Source organism: Peromyscus maniculatus, chromosome 4 (assembly GCF_049852395.1).
Source record: "Peromyscus maniculatus bairdii isolate BWxNUB_F1_BW_parent chromosome 4, HU_Pman_BW_mat_3.1, whole genome shotgun sequence".
In the NCBI taxonomy this organism is placed as follows: domain Eukaryota; kingdom Metazoa; phylum Chordata; class Mammalia; order Rodentia; family Cricetidae; genus Peromyscus; species Peromyscus maniculatus.
Window position 1 is genome coordinate 16,230,776 of NC_134855.1, and position 21,621 is coordinate 16,252,396.

Below are 21,621 nucleotides of genomic sequence, written 5' to 3' on the forward strand. Positions count from 1 at the left end.
TCCTATAGATAACCAAGTAAACTCACTGCTTGTCAGACCGGACTTAGAAGCAGTCTCCTTTGGCTTGTCGTGCCCTATCCAGGGTGAATAGATGTTTTAATATCTCCCCATGAAAAATCATGCCACATAGGTCAACATAGCAAATCAGTAAGAACATTTGGAATACTGCAATAGTTACTAAATTGTGGCAAAAGCCAAAAGCAAGAAAATGATGTTGGAGAGATGCTAAGTACACTTGATGGACATAGGTTATAAAAACACTGTCTGAGGCACAATAAAGCCAAGGACAGATAAAGGGGCTCAGTATGCTAACCATCTCTCTGTGAAAAGTTTCCATACATCTCCAAATACAGTTGCCTTTTTTGTGTGTGTGAAGCTAAAGAATATATATATATATATATATATATTTTTTTTTTTGGTTTTTCGAGACAGGGTTTCTCTGTGTAGCTTTGCGCCTTTCCTGGGACTCACTTGGTAGCCCAGGCTGGCCTCGAACTCACAGAGATCCACCTGGCTCTGCCTCCCGAGTGCTGGGATTAAAGGCGTGCGCCACCACCGCCCGGCAAGAATATATTTTTTTAAAAGATTTATTTATTTATTATGTATACAGAAGAGGGTGCCAGATCTCATTACAGATGGTTGTAAGCCACCATGTGGTTGCTGGGAATTGAACTCAGGACCTCTCGAAGAGCAGTCAGTGCTCTTAACCTCTGAGCCATCTCTCCAGCCCTAAAGAATATATTAATCAGGCTATATTATGGCTCCATGTTTAATGTTTTTTTAAAAAGAAATTATTAAATGGTAGCCCAGAGTAGGCACACTATTGCTGTGTTTACATTCCCACTGGCAGTGTGCAGAGATCTCCATCTTTGCTGGCTTTTGGGGTTGTCATTATCTTTATTTACCTGTCCTCATAGGCAGTGGATTGCCTATGATGTATTGAAATCATTGTAGTTTGATTTATGTTTCCTAATGACCAGTGACAATTGACATCTAGTATCAAACACTCGAGCTGGAACTGAGCTGAGGAGGTAGCTCAGTGAAAGAGGACTTGCCTGTCATGTGTGAGACCCAGAGTTCAATGCCCATTATAAAAAGCAAGACAGACAAAAAAAATCAGCAAAATAGACAGAGACTCAGTTCATGGGCTAGGTCTCAACAGGTGGCAAAGTACTGTAGCTTCCTTTATTTTGTGTTTTTCTTTTAAAAAATTTGAATACTTTGTGTGTGTGTGTGTGTGTGTGTGTGTGTGTGTGTGTGTGTGTGTGTGTGTGAAGGTCAGCAGATAGTTTGTAGGAATTACTCTCTCCTATCTATCTGGGGATTGAACATTTCACTGGGTTTGGCAGCAAGTGACTTTACCCACTGAGCCATCTTGTTGATGCTCTATCTTTAAAAAATCAAATTAAAAAAGTTTTTGTACTGTGGGTTTTGCTAGTAGATACAAGCTTTTATAAATTAAATTTGGAAATGTTCTCTTTTCTAGAAGTCACTACATCAGAATGACAGTTTTTGAAATGTTCAGTAGATTTCTGGAGTGAATCCGTCTCTAACACTGGAGATTTATTTCTTTGGGAGTTTGAAAAATTTAAAATTCAATTTCTTTCATTGTCATGGGGATATTCAAATTATCTGTTTCATACAAGGTGGGTTGTAATAGCTTGTGTTTTTCTGGAAGAGTTCCAATTAGGCTGAGATCTCATGAGAGCCAGCTTCTACAGGGGCTTACCCTGCAGGGTTTGTAATTTTATGCTCTCTTCATTTCATTCATTCATTGGCAGCTGGCATCTACCTTTTTATTTTTGTTTTGCTACTGTTGCTGAAGGTTGGTCAATTTTAGTAATCTTCTGGAAGATTACTAGACCCTGATTTTTTCTCATAATGTTTGAAAACCTGTTCTGCTCTTATGTTGTTTCCTCCTCTCTGTTCTCTTTTTTATTCTCCCTTCTCAGTCTCTGCAGAGAGAGTTTGGACTTTTTAAATGCATGCATATATGTTTTCAGTGCTGTACATTTGCCTGTGAGCACTGCCCTAGCTGCCCACGTTTTCTTCTGATATATTGCATTGTCAGTTTAACTCAGGTCTCTGTGTTACTGAATTTTACTTTGGATTCCTGCTGTGACTTAGGCATTGTTCAGAGGTGTGGCCAGTTTCCAAGTGCTTGGAGAGTTTCCAGAATCTTGTCATTTCCATTTGGATTCCATTGTGGTCAGAGAGCACACTCAGTATGATTTCATTTTTAAAAGTTTGTTAAGATTTCTTTTGGGGACAAATTTGATTTATGTTATATGTTCCCATGGCTACTTGGAAAGATGGTACATAATGTCATGTAGAACGTTTCTCAACAGTTTCTGTTAGTTGCATTATTCTAGAAATTCTTGTTGATTTTTTTCTTTGTCTTAAGCATTTGAGAGTGGCACTGAAGTCTTCAGTTCTCACTTTGAGTTTGTCTATCTTCCTTCCAGCTTGCTGAGTTTGTTTTTTTCTTCTTCTTTTCTGTTTTGCAGCTCTGTTGATTGGTGGACATATTGCTTTGGTTTAGAATCAGTGGTTCTCAACCTGTGGGTCGTGACTCCTTAGGCAAGCTTCTGTCTCCAAAAATATTTACATTACAATTCATAGCAGTAATAATATTATAGTTATGAAGTAGGAATAAAAATAATTTTGTGGTTGGGGGTCACCACAACACGAGGAACTACATTAAAGGGTCGCAGCATTAGGAAGGTTGAGAACCACTGGGAACTTTAAATGTTTGTGCTTACTCAAAACTCATGTTGAATCTTAAGGTGGACCTTTCAACAGCAATTACAATGTGAGGACTCTACCTTCATGGGTGGGATTAGTGCCCCATAAAAGGCCTTTCCATCATTTTGGCTCTGTAGAGATGCAGCAACAAGGCGCTGTCTTGAAAGCAGAAACTGGTCCTTCCCCAGACATGCAATCTGCTGTTACTCCATCTTGGACTTCCTAACCTCCAGAACCATTAGAAATATAAGCCTCTATCATTTATAAGTTTGTAAATGTTGGTCTTAGGTATTTCATTATAGTATCACAAGTGGCAAGTAAATGAAAAAAAAAAATAAAGAGGAATGCTATGGCTGCTCCTAGTTATGGTGGAGGAGAAAGTTTATTGTAGATAAAAGGGAGACAGCCAGAGGCAGAGACATTTGGAAGAGTCTAGAACAGATATGACCCTGAGCCATGTAAGGAATGGAAGGAGGGGAAGGGAGAAGGGAGAGAGGGGAACCAGGTACAGAGGGCAAAAGGTAAAAAAGAGACAGGTAACCAAAATGGGTGGATTATAGGGAGGAGCCTCTGGGGGAAGGGCAGCTGGAAAGTTAGGAGGTAGAGGGCGGGGCATGCCAGCCATACCTTGTAACACGTAGGGACTGAGGGACCCTGGGAGAACTTGGTAGCCAGGGAGGGACTGAGGGATGAGATGAACTTGGCAGCCAGGTCCGCTTTGATATGCTAAGTAGGCACTTCAGCCATTTGTCCCAGGGTTTGGACCTTTATGTTCTGAATCATCGTATAGTCTTGGTACATATTGGCAATATTTTTGTTTTGAAGTCTGCTTCCCCCTCCCTTCCTGATATAAATGTAGTTACTGCTGCTTTTCTTTGGGTAGTGTTTACATAATAGTTCTTTCTCAATCCTTTTATGGTCAACCTACCTATGTCATTATATATGCAATGATTTAATTAATTACTTTTAGGTTGATTTTTATTTATGTGCATGTGTATGTCTGTATGTGTGTATGCCACATGTGTGCAGGTTCTCAAGGAGGCCAGAAGGGGTCATCGGATCCCCGGAGTTACAGGCAGCTGTGAGTGCAGCTGTGTGAGTGGTGCATTGTGGATGCAAAACTTGCCCAGTCTCCTGAGGATATTTTACTAATCTACGGGAGGAGAAATCCTGCCATTACTATACTCTGCTTATAATTGCCTTACGTATTTCTTCTGTTTATATTTGGAAGTAAGTAAGTTAGTAAGTCTAAGTAAATTGACTTTGATTCAACCATCAAATATATTTCACAGAACCCAGAAGGAGAGGAGATTGCATTTACTTTTCACTCATTTGAGGATTTCTTGATTTCCTCTTCATTCTTGAAGGGTATTTTTGCAGTTGACAGTTCTTTTCTCCAGCCTCTAAACTGTGCCATTTCCTTCTGTCCTGTGTGGCTTGTGATGGGACATTAATTAATGAATTGCCTCCCATGATCATCAAGATGTCTGTCTGTCTGTTTTTAAGACTTTTTTTTTTAAAGTTTTCTGTGGGTTACTGTGTTGTGTTTTGTTTGGAGTACCTATGAGTTGGTCCTGTTCAGAGTTTGTTCAGCTTCTTGAATCTGACGGTTTATGTGTCTTTCATATTTTTCAAGACATTATATTTTTGAGTACTGTTTCAGTCTGTTAAACCTGAAAATCACAAGAGAAAGACTAGTTCCACAATTTTTGAGCCAAGTTTGAGGAAAGTGTTAAATACTTCCAGGATGATGGGCTCTGGCCAGAACCACTCCAGAGTTCCCAGAAAATGGTGACAAATCACATTTTGCAGAAGCTTAAAAATGCCACACCACAGGGCCACTTATTTTCCATCAGGTCCAATCAGGGCCAAGCATATATCCTGATGTATTTCCTCCCTACATACCTCCCATCCACATCCAATCAGGGCCAAGCACACATCCTGATGTATTTCCTCCCTACATACTTCCCACCTACATCCAATCAGGGCCAAGCATATATCCTGACATATCTCTTGCCTATGTACTTTCCACCCACATGTGATCAAGCACGTCATGCAGATGGGACAAACAAACCTGTTTAGGGAGTGAAAACATGTGGCTTGTTATCTCCCACAAACAATAGCCTCCAGCATTTCAGGAAGTATCTGTCCTTGGGCAAGGGGCTAATAGGTAGAGGCATTTTTGTTTTTTGAATCTCTTAGGCACAATAATTAAAACTTGAAACATAACTTTGGCTGCCCCAGCCTTTCTCTTTTCCTTCTGGAACTGTGGTGGTATTAATGTCATAGTTTTAGAGGTGCAAGCCTCCATTGTTGTTCGTACTTGTGTTTCTCCTTATGTCTGTGTTCTCTCTGTTCACAGTGGGTAGCGTCCATCATTCTGTCATATAGGTCGTTGGTTCTGTCCTCTGTCCCTGTCAGTCTGGTGCTGAGCTCATCCACTTAGCTTTTCACTTGAGGGGTGTGAGTGTGTGTGGGGGTGGGGGGGTGCACACACATGCCACTGCACACTTTTGGGAGGTCAGAGGACAGCCTGCAAGAGCCAGTTCCCCCTTTCCGCCCTCTAGTTCCAGGTGTTGAACCAGTTTGCTCACTCGGCAGCAGGTGCTTTCACCACTGGGCCCTCTCTCAGGCCCTTTGTGGTGTCTCCTGAGTGGTTTTACATGAAAACGTGGCCGTTCCCATGTTATATTCTGGGTCTCTGGATCTCACTTAGACCTCCTGTTCTAGCTGGGCCCTTTTGAACATAATACTAAAGGTGTAGAGGTTGTGTGCAGAGGGCTCCTTGTTGAGGAAGGAGGTAATGTCCATTCTGCTAGCTAGAACTTAGAGGTCTTGGGCCCCAGGTCACAGACACAGAAGGTTCAGCACCAGAATGAAGCTGAGTCTAGCTTCTTAGCTCCTAGAGATGCAGGAAGAGTAAAGCTTGCTGGAAGGGCTGGAGCGCAGCTCAGGGGTGGGCACTTGCCCGTCACGCCTGGAGCCATGACTTCAGTCTCTAGTACTGCACATACTGGGTGTGGTGGTGTCTGCTTGTAGTTCCAGCACCCAGGGTGTGTATGGGGTGGTGGAAGAGACTGGAGGATCAAAGTTCGAGGTCACCCTCAGCTACTCTTTGAATTCAAAGCCCGTTTGGGCTGTGTGAGAACCTGTCTCGAAACAACAACGATAGCAAACAAAACAACAATAACAACAACCAAACACCATTCAAAAGCAAGACAGATGGTGCCACCTGGAGCATTTCCTGGTCTTGTGGATGCTGTGAGTGTCCTTGTCACTCACTGAGTTTTGCTGGCCAGCGCTCTACTGCACTTGATCAGTTGTAGGCCTCTTCTGAGCCTATCTAGAGCTCTCGAGCCAGCCCAGGACTAAGTGTCCTCCTAGGTCCCTTTCTCCCAGTGAGGTGAGTGACAAAGGTCTGAGGATGATGGTGAAGGGCAGGGAAGCCTGTAAGATTGCCTGCCCTGCCTTCAAGAGGAAGTTTGAGGCCTGGAAGCCACTGGATAATGTGTTGTCTCGATGTCTGTCTGTAGTGCTTCCTTAGAGATGACCGAGAGGATGACCGTACAAGGCTAGAGCCTTTCCTGAAGGGACTGTGACATCCCTCTGCACCTGTCACTATGGGACGAATGAGGCATTGGGATTTCGTTGTTGTGATTCGAGGTCTTTCCTGAGGTTGGTTCTGCTCCCAACTGCCTTTTCCCGTGTCAGTGCTGTATCTTGTGCTCTGTCCCCGGGTCTTGTGCAGACTGCAGTGGTCCTGACAGGGTGTCATGAAAGAGCCTGGCATGCAGTGGGCAGCTCACAGTTGCCTGCTGTTGGGTGTGTTTGCAGGGTCTCTGCATGACAGGCCAAGCCCTTGTGCATCCCACCTGAGATCTCCTGGCCTTAGAGGGGAGCAGGGGCTTGTACTGCTGGGAGGCAGGGAGCCATGGGTCTGCTCTTCTTGGCCGCTTGGAGTGGGGATGGGACTTGGAGGCTGGGATAAAGCCAGAGCGTCTTTGGATGAGACTCAGATGTCTGTCTCCATGGAAACCACCAGCAGCTTCTTGGGTGACACCAGCACCTGGAAAGTCAGTGACAAAGCAGTTCCTAGGAGATGGTGTCTCTGCTGCTCTGTCTGCTGTGTAGCAGGCTGCCTCCCTGGGTCTGCCCTGGCCTAGAGGTTCTTCCTTTGCCCTGGATAGGCCAGAGCCAGGGTGTGCAAAGCAAACCTTTCCCAAGCAGAGCACCCTGGGCTGTGGGACCCAGATGCCTCCTTACTGTCTTACTGTGGTAGCAGGTCACAAGGACACTGGTGTCTGATCCTGCCACTAGGTGCCAATGCAGGTGGGCACATCTGCAGGGTGTTTCATGGGAGTCTCACCACAGACATGGCACTTCTCTATGACCTCTGTGTCAGGGAAAAAGGATATGCAGGTAGGCTGGGCAAGTGGACAGGCCAAGTGTCTGTGACTCAGATTGCTGTCACTTAGACCTCTAGCTCTTGGTCGCAGGAGCCTATAACTTGAAGTTCCTCCAGGCATGACTTGCTGAGCTAGAGTGTCCGTTAGTCGAGAGTGGAGGTATCCCTAGCTGCCTGGTCTAGTGGATGAAGAGATGCCTCCCATCTCAGCACTTAGTGAGACAGAGGCTTGTCTCAAATTTCCATCACTGGAGTGGCAGCCCATGAGAGGTGGGCTTCCTTTTCCTCTAGACTTTTTTTTTTTTAAATTGCCCAAATGTAGATGTTTCTAAGTGTCAGAGGGTTTCCTGTAGCGATGTTGGGATGGCATTGTCCTGCTGTCTTGTCCTGGTGGCTGGAGACACCAATGGTCAGTCTATGTTGTTCCCTTCCCGGGACTTTATGTAACGGGAGCTTCAAGGTAGGGCTGCCAGCTGTGCTCAGAGGATCCTTGGCCTCAGGCTGGCAAAATGGAAGACAGTTGCCCATGTCCCAAGAGGCAGTACGGGCTCAGTGAGCCTTGCATGTGCCTGCTGGGCAGAGACTATGTGCCCACTCAGTGCTGCCGTCATGGTTTTGATGGCTGTCTCCAAGTAGCTCCCAAAGTGTGCACACATAGGCTTGGGACTGCTGGGTGCCATGAGCTTTGTGGTCACACCCATGCTCGGTACAGGTGCTCTGAGGAGCCAGCCCAGGTGGATGGGGCAGAAAGAAGCAGAGAGAATATGCAGGCAGGGCCAGGCCAAGGTAGCCCCAGGTGCGTGGGGCCTGAGGACACCAGTTTTCAGTCACCTCTGGTGTTCCGACTGGTATGGCTGCTCAAAGGATGAGACCTGCAGATCATGGGAGCAGCTAGCTGTGGGGGCTCAGATGTTGCTCCAGACAGAAATTTAGTCAGTCATCTTTGCCAATTCATGACTTGTGGGTAGGTGGCCGTGAACACCCAGCTGGGACTCCAGGTTTGAGGAATATGGGATTAGTTTCAGGGTTGGCTCAGGGTTTTTAGTTATAAGGGCCTATCCCTCCTCCGTGCCTCTCTGTTCCTGGGAGGGCTTCCCTCTGTAGGCGCTATCGTTTACCAGGGGAATGCTGTTGTATCTACACATGTGTCCACATGGTCTCTTCATGTGTCCACATGTCAGTGCTGTGTGTCTGTGTTCATGAGTGTACCCCTTGCCTGGGTTGTGTCCACCTGTCTGGGTCATGTGGGCTGTGTTTCTTGTTTCCGTGTCCTTGGCCTGCTTCTGTGTCTGGCTGTAGCTGTGTGTACAGAGCTGTTGTGGAATGAAATGGCTGCCCACAGTTGCAAGCTGTGTGGGTGTGTGCTCTGAGGTTTTGAGTCCCTGTACATTTTATAAGTGAGGTAAAAGTTTGCACTTAACCTTTTTTTTTTTTTTAATTGAGGCAAACATTGTCACCTCCATCTTTTGTAGCATGCAATCACTGGCGCTTTGTGTGAGATGCTCATGGAGTTGTACACCTTGGTCTAATCTTAGAACATTTACGTCACCCCCTAAAGAAGCTCTGTGCCCACCACTCCACTTGGGGCCACTGCTGACAAGTGCATGTTTGTTTTTGTCACATCTGTGAAAGATCACAGGATGTGACCTTTGTGTGCGATGGCTTTCTTTTAGGATGTGGGAGGCCTATCCGTTCTGTACACGTATTAGCCTTTAACATTGTGTCCCATGGAGACGTCCACATACTGCTGTCGTCTGCAGTGACCACACTGTGTTCTCTTCCTGTATGAAGTGCTCTCTGCTGAGTTGGGGCCATGGATTGTAAGCCTGCGATGACCAGCCTTGGCAGCACCTAACTCCGCATGGTTTTGATGGGGCAGGTTCCCAGACCGCGTAAACAAGTGTGTGACGGTTACAACACCAGGGTTTTGCCAGGTTGTTTCCAAACGGGCTGTGCCAGTTTATGTTTCCACCAGTTCTGTTACATCTTTATTTTCATGTCTCGTTTGCTGCCACTCAGCATTCTGTTTCCAAAGCTTTTGTTAATTCATTCTTTATGAGTCTGCACACCATTACTGTTTAGTTTTCTGGCTTCCATTATTCACACATCACTGAACTGTGCTCACTTTTATAAATTTTCTATGGGTCCTTTGCCATTAGGTTTAGAAGTTTCTGGGCTCTTTCACTAGAATCCATGGAACTCGTATTCCTTCCCAGGATTCATGCTAACCCTCATGACAGGTGAGTGAAGAAGGGAGGTGAAGGGCAGCTGGCTCTGAGCATCTTCCAGCCTGTTCTGGGGGTTTGTAAAGCCGAGAACTTAGGATGTAGAAAGCACTCAAGAAATACTTGTTGACTGTAGAATGTGTGTTAGAATAGGCTGGCCTTGAACTCAACAGAGCTTGCTTGCCTCTGCCTTCCAAGTCCTGAGATTAAAGGTATGTGCTACCACCACTCCTAGCACTGAACTTTCTACTTTATCATTGCTAATATAAATGTTTAGACAGTTACCTTGAAGTTGTTTTTTGTTTGTTTTTATTTTGTTTTGGTGGGGGATTTATCTGTGACTTTAGAGGATAGTCTATTTCTCTTCATTTCAGATGGAGAGGGCAGCAATAGACCAAAGGAATGATTCTGCCCAAGTGTAGCTTGGCGAAGCAGTGATTTTAACTAGTTTACTTACAGGAGCATGGGCAACTTAAGGGCCACTGCAGCCCTGAAGAAGTTTTCTTCGCCATCAACGATTTGTTAATTGCTCATATGTGCTTAGAGAGGGGAGGGGTCTCCTGTGCCTTGTAAGGAATGTTTATAGGTTCCAGTTTATCAGACTCTTCTGTGGACAGTTCCAGCTGCTCTCTGATTTTAAGATAGCAACAGCCATGACGTGCTTGGGAGACAGAAGAAGAATCCTGGCCACAAGAAGGATAGCAATTTTTTAAAAATAAATAAGATACCAAATAAAATAAAAAATAATTACTGTAAAATGCTTATTACAAGGAGTATGATGGTGATACAAGTGCTAGCATCTGGCAGGAGGGTCATTTCAGAGTCCTTTATTTGTCTTTACTCTGTCTGTCTGTCTGTCTGTCTGTATCTCTCTCTCTCTCTTTCTCTCTCTCTCTCTCTGTGTGTGTGTGTGTGTGTGTGTGTGAACGTGTAGCTGTCAGAGGACAACCTGTGAGAGAGAGTCCGGTCTTTGATTTCCACCAAGTGAGTGGTTGAGTGTCCAGCTCCGACTTCAGACGGTTGGGATTGGCAGCGCTTATACCAGCTGACCCAGCTCACTGGCCCTCGTATCTTTTAATTAGACTCACAGTGCAGTTGCCTGTGTTCTGATAAACTCTCTTAGTCATAATTAAAAAATATTACCACAGAAGGTTTGATTTCTCATAAACATTTTTGTATTATTCAGGGTTCTCTAACTTCCTGATGCTGTGACCCTTTAATACATTTTAATACATGTTGTGTTGGCTCCCAATCATAAAATTATTTCATTGCTACTCCATAACTGTAATTTTGCTACTGATATGAATCATAATGTAAATGTCTGGTATATGACTCCCCCACAGTTGAGAACCACTGCTTTAGAGGTCCAGAACTGGTAGAATGAATCTATATGGAGAAGGGGGATTTATTAGACTGTGGTCCAGCTAGTCCAAAAATGGCTGTCTACCAACAGCAAGCCCAAGAATCCAGTAGTTGTTCAGTCTGTGAGGCTGAATGTCTCAGCTGGTCTTCAGTAGATGCCAGAATCCTGAAGAGGTAGGCTCCAGTGCCAGTGAAGGCACAGACTTGCCAGCGAGAGCAGGCAGGCAAAGAGAGCAAGTTTCTCTTCTGCATCCTTGTATAGGCTGCCAGCAGAAGGTGGGGCCAGATTAAAGGTGGACCTTCCCACCTTAAAAGATCTGGGTTAGAAGTGGGTCTTCCCACTTCAAATGACGCAATTAAGGGAAAAAATGCCTAACAAGTGTGCCTAGCTGCTTCAATTTTAGTTAATCCCAGATGTAGTCAGGTTGACAACCAAGACTAGAACCATGTTTACTTCCAAGTCTTTCTGGGGTTTAGAATGCTATGTCCACTAAGGAACCTGTTCCTGAACAACAGATGAAGTTGAAGATTCTGGCACGTCTGGCACCATTTGTGGGTTTTAGCGTGACATTTGATGGCTAACGTAGTGGGCTAGGACAGGGGCTCTTGCTTAGGTTAGACCCTGGGGTCTCAGAGTCTGTAGTGGCAGTTGGCTGTGAGTTACCACACAGGTCTGGTATGGTATTTGGGCACTGATTAAATTCAGGGCTTCATGCATACTACGCAAGCACTCTACGAACTGAGCTACAGTCCCAGTCCTGTTTTAAACATTTATGTATTAATGTATGTAGGCCTATTTAATTTTGCATACTCATCCATTTTTAACTGAAGTATAATGTGCCCATTATATGCGTATTCCATGATTATTTTTTCCCCTTTCTTTGTGAAAAGCAGTAGGATATTTCTGATCTTGACTTTTACAAAGAACTACACGAACATGCCTGAATATATTGTCTATATAGTTAGCAGTGGCTTCCTGAGTCACAGGCTGCTCATTTTAACATTTACCGGGCACTCTCTGACATGATTCTGCAATTTTTTTTTTCCTTTCAGCAGAGCTGTTGGGAGAAACAGCACCAGGCTTAACAGCCTGCTCCGCTTGGGTGTGAGTTCCCGGCTGCCAATGGCTCCGAATGGCTCAGCTTGGGTGTGAGTTCCCCGGCTGCCAATGGCTCCGAATGGCTTTTTTTTTTTCTTCTTGTGACATTTGATTTTTCTGATAAGCATTTTGCAATTTTCATGTGAATTTTTAGGAACTTACTTTTCCTGGATGTCAGTTGTTTTCTTTTAATTGCACGGGAAGTACTTTTTCCTTCCTTCCTTTTCTTTTTCTTCTTTTCATTTCCCTTTCTTTTCTTTTTTCTTTTGTAGTGTTGGTGACTGAACCCAGGTCTTGCACAAGCTAGGCAATACCCTACCACAAGGCATCCCAGCCCTCTTTTTTAATTTTGTGACAGCGTCTCACTAACTTAGGCATGCTGGCCTTGAACTCAGCCTGTAGCTCAGGATACCTTAGAACGTCTGGTCTTCATGCCTCAGCTACCCAAGTAGCTGAGATTATAGACCTGTACCTTAAGGCCAACCCGAAAATATTGCTTTCGTTTTCTTCATAGTATTCTTTGTGGTATTGTAGTAAGACTTTTCAATTATTACTTTGTCATTTGTGATTTTTGTGTTGACATACTTCAGTGTTTTAATACCAGTTTTTAAAAATTTATGTATATGGATAATTTGCTTGTTTGTATGTCTATGAACCAAAAGCATGCAGTGCCTATGGAGTCAGAATATGGCATTAGCTAGATAGATCCCTTGGAACTAGAGTTAGGGACTGTAGTGTGACATGTGGGTGCTGAGATCAAACCCAGGCCCTCTGCTAGGGTAGCCAGTGCTCTCCAGCTCTTCATTCTATTCTGTTCTTTCCTTCCTTCCTTCCTTCCTTCCTTCCTTCCTTCCTTCCTTCCTTCCTTCCTTCCTTCCTTCCTTCCTTTCTTTCTTTCTTTCTTTCTTTCTTTTTTTTAAAGCTTTTTTATTTTATGTATATGAGGAGTGCTTTTCAATGAATATATGTGTATCATGTGTGTGCCTAGTTCCCAAAGAGGCCAGAAGAGGGTGTTGGACCCCTCCAACTGGAGTTGCATATGATCGTGGGCCACCATATAGACGCTGGGACCCAAACCTGCGTCCTCTATAAGAGCAACCGTGCTTTTAACAACTGAGCCATCTCCTCATCCCCAGATGTTCTCAAGTGTCTCCCAAGACCCTTTGTCCTGGGGCAGGCTGGTCCCCTGACGTGATGGCAAGGGACAGGGAGACCAGCAAACAGCCTAAGAGGATAAAAACATGGTGTCTTTGAGAGGAGCTAGGAGACAAACCGTTTCCGACAGAGGTTATGCTGTTTAACCCCTGCTGCAAACATACAGCTGAGATGGGGATGGGAAGCTGGAAGCCCACCTGTGGAGACACCTGCCCAGAACAATAGAGTGAAACCCCGGCTGTGGTAGTAGGCGTCCTGGTTCATTTCTGCAGGGTGTTAGGTGTATCCAGTTGGGTGACCTCACCTGTCTGCCACTTGCTACTTGGTTTTGACTCTTGCTTGCTGCATATTTAATAAACTCGTTCAAAGTGGAAAGTCTGGCTGTTGTTTCAGGACGCTCTCTGGACAACAGCTCACCCCGCGCTAGCTTCACCCTCAGACTGCTCTTCTCTACCCCATATAAAGTATGGTTCTCCTGGTGGGTGTTCGTGTGGTGAGAAGAATTGTATTCTGATGCTGTGGAGGAAATATTCTGTCCATTTGGTCTAGGCTTCATTTAATTGATGTTTCTTTGTTGATTTTCTGTGTAGGTCATCTGCCCAATGATAAAAGTGGGTTTTTTGAGACTTTCAGTTATTGTTACAGTGGAACCTGTCTCTCTTGTAGATCTAGTATTTGCTGGTTCATATATATTTACAGTTGTTGTATTCTGTTGCTAATTTGTCTTTTTGTCACAACAGTTACATTCTTTGTCTTTCTTTTTCCTGTTTGTGAAGTTACTTGAACGCAATGTGTGTCTTTTCTTTCTTTCTTTCTTTCTTTCTTTCTTTCTTTCTTTCTTTCTTTCTTTCTTTCTTTCTTTCTTTCTTTCTTTCTTTCTTTCTTTCTTTCTTTCTTTCTTTCTTTCTTTCTTTCTTTTTCTTCTGAGACAGGGTTCCTCGATATAACAGTCCTGGCTGTCCTAGAACTCATTTTGTAGACCAGGGTGGACTCGAACTCAGAGATCCACCTGCCTCTTCCTCCCGAGTGCTGGGATTAAAGGTATGCACCACCACCACCTGGCGTGTGTCTTTTCTCATGAAGTGAGTTCCTTATAGTTGGCAGATAGTCGAGCCTTCTATTTAAATTCATTTAGCCAGTCTATTGAGGGATTTACTTAGATGAAAGATTATTATTCATAGGTAACAAGTGACTCCTGTCATATTAATTACTTTTTGGCTGTTAATGTATATATTTTATTTTTCCCACTAACCCTTATTTTGGTGGTTTCTATAGCAATACAGCTTTCTTTCCTTTCTCATTTGTATATCTTCTCTACCAGTGAGGTCTTCATTTTCGTGTGCTTCATGGTGTTGTTTCCACGTCTAGATGAAGGATTTCCTTACTCCTATATCATAGGGCTGCTCTGGGGGTGATGATTTCCTTCAGTGTTTGCTTATTTGAGACAGACCTTTGTTCTCCACTTCTGAGGCAGGCTTTGCTGGGTGTGGTATTTATGGCTCACATTTCCATTTCAGCACCCTGAATGTTATCCTGTTATCTCTCTGCCTGCGAGATTTGTCCTGAGAATGTACTGTAACAGGAGTCCTTTATATGTGACTTTTTTCCTCTGACTTTAGAATTCCATCTTGGCCTTTAACCTTTGACCATTAAGTTCTAATGTGTCTTGGAGAGAGTCATTTTGGATTAAGTCTCCTTAGGCCAATGGCTTCATGAACCCAGATGTCCATATCTCTCCCGAGTTGGACATTTTTCAGATATTGTTTTGTTAAATGAACTTTCTGTGCTTTTCTCTGTCTTATTCCCTGGATCTCTCATATGCAAGTTTTTGTTTGCTTAATCATGTCTTGTAGGCCCAGGCCCCATAAGCTTTGGTCACTTTTTTCATTCCTTTCATCTCGTTGAGTTAGCTAAAAATACCTGTCTTCAAGGTCAAAAAACTTAACTTCTACTTAATCTAGTTTGTGTAGCAATCATCAACTATCCTTATTTCATTCATTAACTTCATCAGCACCAAGTATTCTGTTTGATTCCTGGTTGACTGTTGGGCTGGGCATGGGTGCCTGAAAGTACTGCAAACCAGTGTCTTTGTGTTGCCTCCTGAGGGCAGGACCATCTTCTGGCTGGTTGTTGTGCTGGGCATGGGTGTGTGTGGTTGATTGCTTCTGGCTGGCTGACTATAGCAGGCAAGTATGATAGTGTTACCATCTACCTGGCTGTGGGACTAGGCTTGGGTATGTGTAGGGTCACGTAGCTGTGTGTGGCTCTCTTCAGAGGGAGGAGCAGGGCTGTGCCTGACCGTTTGTCAGGCCGGGTGCAACCTATGTGGGTGTCCTGGCTCCTGACTGTGCCCCTTCCTTTCTGTGGAATCTGGCCCGTGTCTGTGAGGTGGGGGCTGTATTTAAATGCCAGGTTTCAGTCTCTCCTCTGAGTCAGTGCTCTGAGCAGCTCTTGGGTCCTGATGTTGCAGCCATTTCTGTGTACATGGCAGTATGAAGGTAGAGCCTCAGAAATGAAGATCACCATGGAACTACCTGGGTCAGAGGTACTCAAGTAGTGGCCCAGTTTCAAGCTGATGTGGAGCTATCTCAGCTGAGGTCACTGGGTGAAGTGGAGTTTGTACTGGGTGGACCACCTCTCTGGCAGTAATGCCGTATGAACTCTGTGTCCAGGGTCTGTGGGGGCTGTGGGAGTCTTCTGTGCAGTCCCTGGCAACAGCAGTGCCGCAGCAGCTTGTCTGGATGGGGAGACAATGCAGTGCCTTGCTTCCCTCTTGACAGTGTGGTATGGGTTTGTCTGTTAGTTAATTAAAAACCTCTGCCTTCAAGGTCAGAAAATCTCACTAGTTCATGGCTTCTAGCTCTAGTAGGAATGACAGTTTTCCCGAACTCTGTACTGTTGGCTGGTGGGAGCCAGGCGGCAGGAAGAAGGGCTGGCATGTATTGTTTACTGCTTGCTGCTGGGAGGAAACACCACGACAAAGGCCACTGATGAAGAATTTGTTGGCTTATGGTTCCAGCCATCCTGATGACATCTCCCATGATGATGTTTTCCCGAGTCCTGAATCTACCTTCCATTCTCTATTCTCCTAGAATAACATGAAGAAGGGCAATGGGAGGTGTGGCTCAGGCATCCTTCAGGGTCCAGTCTACCTCTGCTGCTACACGCTGTCGTCTTTTATGAAGCAGCAGGAAGTGCGGTTAGGGTTGATTTGGGATGTGGTTTAGGCGTGGACTCTATTGGAGTAAGATTCACTCCCAGGGCAATGGTTGCATACCCACTCAGATGATGTCCCTCTTTGAACTAGAGGGACAACATACAGATAAAGTCCTTGTTGGCATTCCTTCAGGAGTCGGTTCTGTCCCCCTTTGCTTGGCCCTGACCTGCCCTGGCTTGTGGTTGGATGGCAGGGGACACAGGAGAGAATGTGTTGCTGCTCTTGGGAGACAGGACACAAGTGGTGAAATGAGTGTTGTTTCTTCGTAGACTCAGTGTGGAAACTCTTATATCCCTTGTCTTTGTTTTTGCCAGGATTCTCGCCACAGCTGGAACAGACTTTGACCTTCGGACCCTGAGGGCTGTGCGTGTACTAAGACCCCTGAAGCTGGTGTCTGGAATTCCAAGTAAGTCTAGACATTCAGGCCCAATATAACTCTTCCACCCTCATCAAAGCTGTGGCTCCTAAGTATTGGGCCCTTTGAACACTTTGTGTGTGTGTGTGTGTGTGTGTGTGTGTGTGTGTGTGTGTGTGTGTTGGGGATTGGACCTTGTGCATACCAAACACTTACTCTACCACTGAACTACATCCTTACCCCTGAGATGTCTACTTTTGACATGTATTAGTTACCTTTTACTGCTGTGAGAAAACACCATGACCAAAAACAGCTTACCAAAGAGTTTATTTTCACTTATGGTTCCAGAGGGAGAGTCCTTCATGGTGGGGGAGGCATGGCAGCAAGGGGCAGGAGCAGGGAGTCAGATCACATCCCAATGACACTTAGGAAGCATCGGGAGAAAACTGGAAATGAAGCCTGGCTGTAAAGTCTCACTCCCCCTCCTCAGTGATGCAATTCCTCCAGGAAGGCTTTATGTCCTCAAGTTCCATAACCTTATCAAACCGTGCCACACACTGAGGACTAGGTATTCAGATACCTGAGCCCCTGGGGAACATTTCTGATTCAAACCACTACAAAACCCTTTTCAGTTCATTCTTCACAAAATCCCAGAGGGTGGCTGTCTTAGTTAGGGTTTCTATTGCTGTGAAGAGACACCATGATCATTGGCAACTCTTACAAAGAAAGACATTCAAATGAGGTGGTGGCTTACAGTTCAGATGTTCAGTCCATTATCATCATGGTGGGGGGCATGGCAGCGTGCAGACAGACATGTACTGGCTACATCTTGATCAGAAGGCAACAGGAAGTGTACTGTGACACTGGGTGGCATCTTGAGCATAGGAAACCTCAAAGCCTCACAGTGACACACTTCTTCCAACAAGGCCTTACCTACTCCAACAAGACACACCTCCTAATAGTGCCACTCCCTATGAGCTTATGGGGACCAGTTACATTCAGACTACTGCAGTGGCCCTGTTTTTTTTTTTCCAGACTTGTGTTTCTACCTCTTACCTTCATTTCCTGGGAGTGAAGAACAGATTAGAGACCAAGCAAGGTTGTAGAACAGGGAAATGTCTAAGGCTACCATGGGCAACCTTGTCTTAGTGCCTGATGGGCCTGGTACTGAGTTGGCTAGGAGGCAAATATGGGCAAGAGATTGGCTGGGGGACTTAGTAAGCATGTTGGACACAGGCTGTTCCTTGTGACTATTTCCGTGGTCTAGCAAAGGTTCGGCTTCAGGCTTACTAAGGGCCTGAGTGGGCAGGGACTTGGTGTTGTGTTATCCTGAGACCACTACAAGAAAACCCTTGGCTGACTTCCTGTTCTTCTCAGAATAGATGAGGGTTCAGTTCCATGTCTAAGAGCCAAGGCTAAGAGGAAAGGGTGAAGGATTAAGTGTTATAATCTATCTTGGCAGTTTCTCTGGCCAGCTCCCTTGTGCCCTGTGGCCAGTGACAAGACACTTTCTGGTTTTGGAGAATTGCCTTCTTTTCCCGAGGAGATTGATGTACTAGGAATCTCTGTGTGTTTACTTTTCCAGGATCCCCTGCTCCTCATTCCCAAGATTCCCTGGTCTTTCCTCTTAGGATGCTTCTTTTTCTTCTGTATATTTCATATTCATTCTCTCTCTCTCTCTCTCTCTCTCTCTCTCTCTCTCTCTCTCTCTCTCTCCCCCCTCTCCCTCTCTCCCCACCCTGAGGGTTTTCTGCTCTTTTCAGACTGAATTCTCCTTCCTCTCTCTCACCTGTGCCCATTCCCTATCCCGAACTCTTCGCTTCCCTCGCTTCTAGGTCCTGTTCTTCTAACTTCTCCTTCAGACCTCATACTTGGCCACAGAGGACTCCTTGTCTTGCCTGTGTAAGCACTCCCTGTCATGTCCTTCCTCTCCTGTCACTGCCTCTTCTGTCCTCCGATTGCAGGTTTGCAGGTGGTGCTCAAGTCCATCATGAAGGCCATGGTTCCGCTGCTGCAGATCGGGCTGCTGCTCTTCTTTGCCATCCTCATGTTCGCCATCATCGGGCTCGAGTTCTACATGGGCAAGTTCCATAAAGCCTGCTTCCCCAACAGCACAGGTAAGTCGTGCAGTGCTGCTCGGGCTCAAGGGAGGACCCCAGATGTATTACCCGCCAGACAGGCCCCTGGTCCTGCCGCAGCGGCTTTGGAGCTTCCAGACCAGTAAAGTAGAACTTACATTCTGGTAGCCTGATAAATAGTAAGAAGTAAATAGATACGTGAATAAAATAACACTATAAAAACATCTGTGAAGGAAACAAAAGTATTTGATATAGAACAGCTTGGGGCCTGTTGTGCATGAGCTCCCCAGGGGCAGCCTTCCTGCTAAGGCTGCTGATGAGCAGAGTAAGGACGGCTGTTTGGCCACCCTTCCAGAGCGCTCCAGTTACAGGGACAGGAAGTGCAGAAGTGCAGAGTGAAGAACACTGAGATGAGGAAATCATGTGCTTTCAGGGCTGTGCTTAAGAACTTGAGCCTGTACGAGAAATAGGAAGACTGGAGGGCAAATCATGGTATTTTTGAAGCCTTAATCAAGCAATTGGGGAAGGAGAAATAAACTTAGTAATCATTTATGAGACTTATCATTTATCAGTCCCTCTCACTGTTCCCCAGGCTGGGAGAAAGAAGAGAAGTCAGGTTACAGTTAGAGTTGGCATATAAGTGTCTGCTTGAGCTGCTTTCAAGATGAAGGGGTCTTGAGCACATTTGACTGACAATGGGAAGGTTTCAGGAGGGAGAGGGAGAGAGGTGAGCAAGTTGCTCCAGAGAGGGCAGATGATTGGCTGCAGTGGAGGCGGGTGTAAGGTTAGTGAGAGGACCAATCAGATGCAGGCATGATAAAGGGTGGGGTGATGATGGAGACTTAGGGAGCAGAGATTTCATGTTTGCTCCTCTTCACAGATGCAGAGCCTGTGGGTGACTTTCCCTGTGGCAAGGAGGCCCCAGCTCGGCTGTGTGAGGGTGACACTGAATGCCGGGAGTACTGGCCAGGACCCAACTTTGGCATCACCAACTTCGACAACATCCTGTTTGCCATCTTGACAGTGTTCCAGTGTATCACCATGGAGGGCTGGACTGACATCCTCTACAATGTGAGTTACATCTTTGCCCTAGCCCTGGTGGTATTGTCTGGAGCTCTCAGGATGGTGCTTCCGGGGGCTGGGGTGTGTCTCTCTTAGGGACAATTCTGACTGAGAACTCTTTCCCAGTCCTTAGCCCATTCTCCTACTCTAGGGTAGAATATAGGCCCCTTTATCCCGGTGTGTCTTCAAGACCCTGTGGTCCATATCAACTCATACTCTGGATGAGACTGGGGGCTGTTCGATAGACCAGATGAGCTAATGCAGAGAAGATGCTGCTGTTGCTCTTGGTGATGACAGCAGCTGATGCTGTGAGCCTGCGCATAGTAAGCCTGTTGTGACATATCGTGCCACACCCCTGTTGATTTGTACAAATGATTAAAAGCGGGTTATAGAGAAGTTGATTAATTTGTCCAGGCCCTAGGCCTGTAGGCTGCTGTTAACCACTAGTATATTCCTGTTGGAATTTTCTAGATTGAGGCAAGGGCCAGTGAGGTCTGAGGGCCAAGTAAAGATGGTATGGAGTAGGATTAGGACTGCTCTGGAATGGAGCCCAGACGCCTGCTCCTCCACAGCATGCTGGGATTCCTCCAGAGCTTGGGTTGTGTGTGTTTGCTTTGGGTGTACTTTGTCCATTGTCCTGGTTGGTCTGTCAGCTTGACGCAAACTGGAGTTATCCGAGAAGAGGGAACCACAATTGAGAAAATGTCTCCCTGAGATCGGCCTGTAGGCAGGCCCATGGGACATTTTCATAATTAGCGATTGATTTGGGAGGCCCGCCATTTGTGGGTCATGCCACCCCCGGGCAGGTGGTCTTGGACTGTGTAGGCTAGCAGACTAAACAAGCCGGTATGCAGCACTCCTCCATGGCCGCTGCTTCCGTTCCCGCTTTTAGGTTCCTCCCTTGATTTCCTCCCCTGACTTCTTTCGATGATAATTGTGTGGAAGTATAAGACAAATAAACCCTTTCATTTCCCCCCTTATTCTCATTAGGATTCTAGCCTGTCTCAGCAATTTGAGGGAGTCTGGGTCTGGTGGATGTCTTAGTCAGTGTTCTATTGCTGTGAAGAGACACCATGACCAAGGCAATTATTATAAGGGAAAGAATTTAACTGGGGACTTGCTTACTGAGGTTTAGTCAATTCTCAGCATGGCAGCAGGCAGGCAGGCGCTGGAGCAGTAGCTGAGAGCTACATTTTGATCTGTAGACAGAGAGGCAGACGCTGCGCTTGGTATGGGCTTTCGAGCCCTCAAAGCCCACTCCCAGTGAAACACTTCCTCCAACAAGGCCACACCTCTTAATCCTCTCAAATAGTGCCACTCCTGAGTGACCACATCTATGAAACTGGAGGCCATGAAGGATGTCCAATATAAGGCCCCTGGGGGTGCTAGTGACCCATTTAATTACCATTTCCCAAGGTTTTTCTTGATGATTCTATAACCAACTCTAGCAAATCTCAATCTTCTTGTAGGAAGATGGCCCTGTTACCTCCCTCACCCTGTCCTAGAGTCTTGTGAACCATCTGCTAGGGAACAAGGACAGGGAAGAGCACCTCATGAGCTTTGGGAAGTAGACAGTGAGGACGAGAGTACACTCGAGCCAGGAGTCTGGGGAGATGTGACCAGTGGACCCTTGGCTTTGGATAGGTAGAGGATACAGTAGGGATTTGGAGAGTGGGCATGAGATGCTGTCTCAAAAAACCAAGGGGGGGGGGGCGTTCTGAATGTCAGTCCTGCGTTGGAGACAGTTATTTTGGTGACAGTCAGTGTTCAGGGCTCAGAAGTTATAAGCTTCACTCAGTCTATGTATCTAGGGCTATTTAAGAACAGAGTCTGCAGACCTGCCAGGCTGGGGGGCAGAGATCCTGACAGTTGCCTTGGTGGCCAGCCTAGCTTTGGGACAGAGCTCAGGTGTCCTGCT

The 21,621-nt window shown here is 45.7% G+C and overlaps 1 protein-coding gene across 9 annotated transcripts in view; it reads left to right on the forward strand.

Annotated features, from left to right (window-relative positions):
- Window positions 1–21,621, forward strand: part of Cacna1b (calcium voltage-gated channel subunit alpha1 B) — a 157,824-nt gene that overhangs the window by 18,336 nt on the left and 117,867 nt on the right. For all 9 annotated transcript variants that reach the window (XM_076569298.1, XM_076569302.1, XM_076569299.1 and 6 more), the window contains exons 4-6: window positions 16,523–16,614; window positions 18,528–18,680; window positions 19,522–19,712. In XM_076569298.1, coding sequence (XP_076425413.1) covers window positions 16,523–16,614; window positions 18,528–18,680; window positions 19,522–19,712 — 436 coding nt within the window. The remainder of the gene's footprint in view (window positions 1–16,522; window positions 16,615–18,527; window positions 18,681–19,521; window positions 19,713–21,621) is intronic.